Source organism: Montipora foliosa, chromosome 6, assembly GCF_036669935.1.
Source record: "Montipora foliosa isolate CH-2021 chromosome 6, ASM3666993v2, whole genome shotgun sequence".
Lineage (NCBI taxonomy): Eukaryota > Metazoa > Cnidaria > Anthozoa > Scleractinia > Acroporidae > Montipora > Montipora foliosa.
This window is the reverse complement of record NC_090874.1, coordinates 72,766,152-72,774,524: the sequence shown is the minus strand read 5'-3', so window position 1 is coordinate 72,774,524 and position 8,373 is coordinate 72,766,152. Positions and strand designations below refer to the sequence as shown.

Below are 8,373 nucleotides of genomic sequence, written 5' to 3'. Positions count from 1 at the left end.
CAGACCGCTGCACCGAAACAACTAAGTAGGTCACTACAATCTTGGACAAAACTCGTTGGGGAAAGGTGACGCTCTCATTTGTCTATGTGATAAAGATTAAATTCTTCCTACTTTTCCCCTCCCCCCATTCCAATGTTGTTTAAAAAAGCGACTAAAGGCTCGAACAGAGCATTTTGCATCACATTCTCAACATTGGTATGGGGGAGGACCGATATATTTTTGAGTGCGTGCCAAATGATGATTAAGCTAGAATTTTTCCTAAGAGTTTTGTCCAAGATCAGTCACAGCAGGCAGGGAGATGTATAACTTCACCAGCGGCAACGGCACTACTCAATTGACGTTTTTCCGGCGTCCAAACATGGCACTAAGCGCTTTGGACAATTTTTCATCGTGTAATCTTTGCTTATGTTTTAGAAGTTGAGTTGTTCTTGCACTGCACGAATTGCAGAGCAATGTCGCAAGGAGCAGTGTCAAAGCCTGAAAAAACAAACAACAAATAAATAAAAAATAAATAAATAAACGTAAACAAACAAAACAAGGACAAAGGAAACGTTAGACTAATCTTGAGTAATAAATTCCAACAGTTATTTTGAAAACTGGCACATGTTTTAGCGCCCGAGTGCCGAGGAAGAACGTCAAGGAAAGACAAACATTGCGGAGCAGGAGAGAAAGCGCCCAATGGAATTACAAGAAGGACACAGGAAACTCTTGGTATTTGAGTGCTCTCCACAGACACTTCTCAAGGGTAATAACTAGCAGGAACGTCGGAAAGTTAAATGTAGCAGTTACTGTATCTGATAACAGCAAAACTGAATTTTCCACAAAGAACTATATTGTTTCTCATACATTAGGCGTTCTTAACAAGGTAACGGAAATTTGGAGTACGAGATTCCATTTTAAACCAGACGCTTTCACGAGCATCTCTGATCTCTGGCTTCTCCTCTATCACGTCATAAGAAGGCTTTACTAACGTAAATTGGGTAACAAGCGAAATGATGACAATCTATCGTGTAGCCAAATCTAAAGGTGTAAATGTCCCTAATGAGACAAGCAGCCCTTTGTTCTTTCGCTCTCAATTTGATTGAGTGGTCCACATCGCTGTTACAATTTGACCGAATGAAAATATGGCCGCCAACAAATTGTTTTTTTTAGCCTGACTAGCCTTGTTAACACGTATAAAACTGAAAGAATTTTGGTTGTAAACGAGGCTAGTCAAAGTATTATCACAAGACAAAAGAATAATTTAGTGGCCGCCATTTTTGCATTCGGTCTACACTTTAGATGTTTGAAGGCGGATCGTGCGATGAAAAGGACGCTGCAAGTTAAGGATCATTTAAAAGGTTTCAACATTTGCTTTAACGTGCATTCAAACACTTTGTTGAACCAAATGCTCGGTAAGTTTGAACAAGTCGTCCAACGTTGTTGAAAGCCGGCGTAAAAAATGTTGAAAGCTTGTTGAAAGCGTGTTGAATCTAGTTTAAATTGATTTAAACTTCATTCAACATCGATTCAACTTTTCCTTTGCTCTCAAAATGAAGCCGTTTTGAACACCATATTCAGCAATCGTAGAACACACGCATGCTCACTGACACATCGATCCATGATCGACGAATCAATACGACAGCACGTAGTTTATCTGGACGAGAGAGTCTGGTTTCTAGTTCTTAGTTCCTCACAATCAAATTTCCGCAAAAGTGTTGGTTCTTTTCTTTGTTGGCGCAATGTTGGAACCGTTTGAACGGCCTCCGCGTAACTTTGTTTTTGCGCCCAACATTTGCACGACATCCGTTCAACTTTGTTGAACGAATGTTGCTCAAATGTTAACCTCCGCAAACGTACTGGAGAGGAGGGAGACTGGTACTTTCTAGAAGCTCTCCAAACCTTTTCTAAATCATCCTTTGCCTTCTCATATTCATTCAAACAAACGAATGCCTGTAGAGACAAAAATAAAGAAACTCGCCATCATTCTCCTTATTTAACTGAACACTGTTGTTGTTGCATTTCTCCATGCCACTACTGTTAGGCATTTGTTAGTTCTTTAAATTCAAGTCAAGTAAATGGAAGAATGCAGAGTTTGAGGATTGCTCAAATCCCTAAATCTTTTCAGTAAAATTTTGTGATATAATCATACTGAAATTATTTTTTTGTTCATCAGTGGTTTCATATATTAACCCATCTTTTTTTGCGGATTATTTTAAGGCAATATGTTGTGTCCATTCATACACGTTTGTAAACCAAGTTCAGACCACACAATACGGTATTCGTTCTCTTTGTTTTTCTGGTGTTAAACTCTGGAATTCATTAGCTCTTGATGTAAAGCAGATTATTCCTTTTTTTCTAGATTCCGTCAAAACACTAAGAACTCTAAGATTGACAGGTATAACAATGATATTGATAATTAATTAGCTTCATTTTATACATAATTCAACCAATCCAAATTGAAACCAAAACCAATCGTGGCTCACGCGTGCACATTTTCCCGGCTTTGTGTAGGCTACTTGTAATTACTTCAAGTTTTGATTGGTTTACTGGATTGTCTCCGTCCTTTTTGATTGGCCATTGAAACTCGCTCTATTGTTGAAAATTGGTAGAAAATAATTACTTCGTATTGGATGTCAAAACTGGGCGTGCATCTAATGGGCCATTTCCGCGTTCATATCTGCCTCCTCTTCAAAGTGAGTCTAAGTGTGAAGTTTTTGTGGTGGTAATAGACCAATTTCGATATATTAAAATTCAGTCCAAAAAAAAAGGCATCATCTCGAGGCTCTGGGGAATAAACTCATACTAATCCTTATATTTATTCCCCAGAGCCTCGAGATGATGTCTTTTGTTTAGGACTGAATTTTAATATATCGAAATTGGTCTATTACTTCTACTTTAATTTTATTTTATCAAACGATTTGATAAAGGTCGAATAACCACCGTGAAAGATTTGGAAAGCTGACGTTTCGAGCGTTAGCCCTTCGTCGGAGCGAATAGAGGAATTGTGGTTGTTGTAGGTTTATATGTGTGCCCGAGGAGCTTGCTATTGGTAGAAATAGGGTGACGTGAATTTGTGAATAGATTAATGCAATGAGAGGCGTTAATCTATTAATCTATTCACAAATTCACGTCACCCTATTTCTACCAATATTAAGCTCCTCCGCACACATATAAACCCACAACAACCCCAATTCCTCTATTCGCTCCGACGAAGGGCTAACGCTCGGAACGTCAGCTTTCCAAATCTTTCACGGTGGTTATTCGACCTTTATTAGGGGCACCCAACGAGAATATACTTCAAAACCACTTAAACATAGCATTGTTAAACGTATTTAGTATTTTAACGGTAGATAAAGGCATATTTTCATCCCCTAAAAATCTTTCATCTGTTCGGATTTCCTAGCTGAAAGTCTAGTGATCCGAACATTATAGGGATTAAAACTTATTTTTTCGAAATTTTCAGCCAGAAAAAAGGCTCCCGAAAATTCTAGGTGACCTTTTTAGGGTAAAATCCGTTAAAAATGGGCAAATATACCATTTTTCAGATGTTCGAAAGTCCTAGGAGAGGCAGGCAAGCAAGAAATTTTACAGCAAATGTTCCGAAAATTCTAGATCTCAAATCGTCTTCCGAACAGATATTTTCCGAAAATTGATGTTGGGTGCCCCTGCTTTATCACCTCGTTTGATAAATAAATTTCTGTTTCAATCTCCCACCGACGCAGTACCACAGTTTCTTTAGAAACTAAAATTTTGATTACTTCTACTTTATATGTGAATGAAACTTCACACTTAGACTCGCTTTGAAGACGAGACAGATGTGAACTCGAAAATGGCTTATTATTTGCGTTTCTGGACATAAGTGAGGGTCTTCGTGAGCTTTAAATATTAAGCCAATCGAAATTCGTTTTGTGTTAATTTGAAAACATTTATAAATTTCGTATACATTAATTAATAATAAGTTGATATTGTAAAAAGTGACTCATGTAATAAGCATTTTAAAAGTAAGGATATAAAAATGAGAAAGAAAAAAAAAAACTGAGACAAATCCAATCTGTGGTTAAAAGCCGTATTTGAATCTAGAGCATGTTGAAACTTTTAGCTGAAACTTGTGTGCAACGGAGATGCGAAACAAGTTTCAGGTCAGGCATTGTACCGTGTAACATGGTCGGTTTCATGAAACTTTTTTTGAACTTCCGTTGCGAGAAAAGTTTGAAGAAAAGTAGAAACCACCTACTTCTGCAAACGGTCACAGCAATCGCAGTGGTGATAAAAACAGGAGTTTCACCGTGTAACAACACTTTGTGAAACTGGTCTCGCTCCGTCTTGTTACGCTATGCTGCGCAGCCAATCAAAAACCGGCTAAGGCCATGGAAACAACACTTCGACATCACCTTCAACATTAACGAACGAGTTTCGACCTTTCATGTTACACGGTGCAACGCCTTCTGAAACTCGTTTTGCCGCGCCTTTTCACACAAGTTTCAGCTAAAAGCTTCAACGTGTAACAGCGGCTTAAACGACGAGCCCAAGCCTCCTCCTTTCCTGTTCCTGTTTTAATCCACTTAAGAATCCCTTCACAGGGGCACCCAACGATAATCTTTGGTGAAATATGTGTTCAGGAGAGTCAAACTATTCTACGAATGTCGGTTCTACGTTGCAAAACAGCTCAATATTTCTTTACTAAAACACTTCCTAAAAGATTCGTTATCAGGAAAAAGAAGACCCTTACGTTTTCGGAAGGGATATTTGTGCAATTTTTGGCACTTGAAAAGGTCACCTAGCAGTTTCGGATGATGAAATGGTCAGGTTGGAAGTCCTTAGAAGGTAACGTTCATCTAGCAATTTCTGAAATGAAGATATCGTTCCATAAAATTCTCGGACACTTCAGTTTTTAGCTGAGATATCCGAACAGATCAAATTTTTCTTGGTGATAAAAACATCTCTTTACACAGTCTAGAGCCTAGAAATCTCGCTCAAAGGCTTTCGGCTTAATTTGACCCGTTGGGTGCCCTTGACTTTAGTTTACTTGCGAGTGTCACATCAATACATAAATAAAACTTCACAACCACTTGTCAATCAATCCACTGTTAAATTGACAGTGCGTGAACTTACCTGTCCTCTTCTGAAGAGAGCCTTAAGATTTGTGGGTGACATTGCAAGTACCTATAAAGGAATAAACGCGTGGTCAGACCCATGGAACTACAGTAACAATAATGAAGGGTAAAAGGAGACACGGGTGGCAATAGAAGAGAGAGGAACAATATAAATGAATACAATACACGAAGTGTACCTTAGTAATCGTTACAATGTACATGGCTGATCCAGTGATATTTATGGGTCTGTCTAAATTGTCATAATGTCACAGGCTCCTTGCCTATCCGTTTTGCACGATTTTTTGCATTGCAGAGGACTTTGCGATTGCATATATGAGTGGATCCCTTTCTCCTTCTAGCACAGTAATAAGTCGAATGATTATCATTGCTTTGCTACGTTTTACGGCACATTGAACTGAGAGCCTCAGAAGTACCATGGAGAAAATGGCTAATTATGTTCACTTTTAGTAGAGAAACGAAAAACATTAATAAGCTTGAAAACGTTAGTAACCTTAAATGCTAAAAAGTGGTCAACTTCAAACACTTTTTGCACTCATTAAAAGCAGAATAACAGGGAAAAAATCATGTAAACTAAACTTAAAATGAATGCAACATAATTGAAAAAGTTACGATTCAATACCCGATGTTTCGACGCTCCTGGCTAGTGGCTTCTTCTAGGGTCAATAGATCTACAGTGTAAAGCTGTTTTCTGGTGCTAAACTAAACTCTTCCACAAATACTTGAGGGCATGAGCTTTCAGTCATACACAAAGTGCAACAATTACTTAAAACAATCAAATATTTCTAACCTTTGTACAGTTTTCAGCAACAAATTCAAACTGTTCAAGCTTTCCCTGACATGCTGCTAAATTTAGGAGGCACGACACTCTTAGTTGTTCAAATTCATCTTTGCTATCGTCAGGTAATTTGTCACCAATTAAGATCAGCTGCTTAAGAGCATGACTATACCGTCTGGATGCAGCAAGCCAATTGCTGGCCTGTATCAAAGAGATGTGAAGACAGATGCAAAGATTTTTGTTTTAATGTCATTATTTTAATGATTTTTGTATTCATGGGAGCTTTACATTACTATTACTGACGCCAAGAAGCTACATGGAAGGCTATTTTATTGCTTATCACCTCTGATCAACAAAATTTTCTCCGAAATCATTCCAAATGTATAATGTTGTTTTTAGAATTTTGCATTGAAAATTCACTTTTTTAGTCACTCTGAAAGATGGGGAAAAGAGGCCATAGTTTGATTCATGACCACGCAATGGAGGGGAATGCACCCAATACCGGGCTGACTTCACATATTACTTTGCATGGCTGCTTTCAAAGTACTATCACAACGCACAGCAGTCTGTGACATCAATCCAGTATTAAACCCATGCCTCTTTCTTGTGTGGTCGTACAATGTAGATCAAATTACAACCATTTTTTTCCAGTTTTAGGAAGAGTGACTTTGAAGGAGAGTGTTTAGCACACCAAACAATTAGTGTTAGACAAGTGCAGAGAATTGTTGAGAGGAAAGGAATATTTGAGGTGATAGACACTTTAATCATTAACAAACAGTGTTCGGGCCCTTTTGTCCCGAAACATTATTTGTCAAAGCAAGTAAAATGTTTGAGTTAATAAACATTACCTAATTTCTGAAGTTAGTGTCCACAAAAAGCAATTTGAGGCAATTTTGAGGAAAATTAGCAACAAAAAAAAAAAACAAATACAATTTGACATGGGAACTTTATTCATGAGCCTTCAATTACAGGAGTCAAGGAGATGGGAGTGGCGAACTGGAGCAAAAATAAATGAAATAACAGGCAAACGTTTCTAAAGAAGAGGAGCTTTAACGTAGGGAGAAGATATAAGAGAGGTGGGGAGAGGAGGGAGAGGAGGGAGTGGAGGGGAGGGAAGAGGAAGAGGAAAAAAATGGTTTGGCAGGAAAAAGGGGAAAAGAGGAGACGAAACTGGAAAAATTAAGCATTCTGAAATCAGTTTTCGTCAGACATTATTAAATAGGGTAACATAGCTAAAGAAAGTTCAAACTACTAAATAAATAATATACCTTAAAGCAGTCTGTTCCTTTGGCTTTGTGATGCTTGGCAACTGTTAGCTTTTCTTCTGCGGTAGTATGCCAAGGGTCTTTTGCCTGCAACAAAAAAAAAAAGAGTTGAAGAAATTAATCAAAATTGCATGACTGTATATAGCAATTTAAAAGGTGTTCAAAAGGAGAACAACAATATCCACTGCATAAATCCCCAATAAGCAGTCAAGTGTGTAATGTCTTCTCTGAGATGATCTCAGGTCCACTGGCATCAAAGCTAACTACACCGCTGTATGAAGAGAAGAAAGGAGGAAAGCAGAAACCAGCCCAGCTAATCAATTTTACTTGCATTCTTGAGGATGAAATATCCAGTGCACGGCTCAACAAGATCACGCCAAAGGAATATATAAGGCACCTCAACCAGTTGCTTTATTGTGATTGGCCATTTTGATGAGGAGGAAAACTTGAGTAACTGGAAGAAAGTCCGGTTGAGAATGACTTAAACTCAGCCCACATGTATTGTACTTAACTGCAGGTTGAGGTGGATGCCAGGGATGACCACTACACCTGAGTCTGCATCTCTGTTAACTCAGGGACAAGCGAGGAAAGCATGTTACAAATTTCCCTACAATGTCATACTTTTCATGTAAAGAAGAAGAAGAAGAAGAAGAAGAAGAAGAAGAAGAAGAAGAAGGAGGAGGAGGAGGAGGAGGAGGAGGAGGAGGAAGAAGAAGAAAAAGAAGACGAAGAAGAAGAAGAACCACGTACCAACTGAACTCATTTGTTCCTGTGAAGAACTCTATGAAAAAGAATGCATAGCTCAGTTGGTAGAGCATTGCACCAGCATAGTAGAGGTCATGGGTTCGAATCTTGCTGGAGTGACCTGACTTTTTCAGTCTAATAAGAGACAATTGTTGCTTAAATTGTCTATGGCCCACTCTTCAAATATACATTCATTTCTTCCAAAATAACCGAAGAAACTTGGTAGTGACTTACATTCATTTTTACTGTTATATTTTCCAGTGGATAATGCTATCCACCCTGGGGTATGTAGAGAGTAGCCTAAAGGGCAGATAGGCCATAGGTAGAATGCAACAAGTGAACTCAAAATGCAAAAGGCATAGGTAATGTCACTGCATTAACTGCTCATTCCCTGACCTTGACGTATGTGTAACTGCGAATGTCGACCAACCTTGTAGACTGGTAATACAGGAAATTGGGTGACACAAAGACTGAAATGACATTAACAATGTTC

At 38.4% G+C, this 8,373-nt stretch overlaps 1 protein-coding gene across 1 annotated transcript in view; it reads right to left on the bottom strand.

The window, feature by feature from the left end:
• Positions 1 to 330: 330 nt before the first annotated feature.
• The window catches only part of LOC138006019 (peptidyl-prolyl cis-trans isomerase FKBP5-like), a 9,984-nt gene continuing 1,941 nt past the window's right edge, over positions 331 to 8,373 (bottom strand). Inside the window, exons 4-8 of the mRNA XM_068852176.1 lie at positions 7,140 to 7,223; positions 5,884 to 6,072; positions 5,095 to 5,145; positions 1,882 to 1,932; positions 331 to 477 (exon numbers count right to left, since the gene is read on the bottom strand). Of these exons, the coding sequence (XP_068708277.1) occupies positions 331 to 477; positions 1,882 to 1,932; positions 5,095 to 5,145; positions 5,884 to 6,072; positions 7,140 to 7,223 (522 nt within the window). The remainder of the gene's footprint in view (positions 478 to 1,881; positions 1,933 to 5,094; positions 5,146 to 5,883; positions 6,073 to 7,139; positions 7,224 to 8,373) is intronic.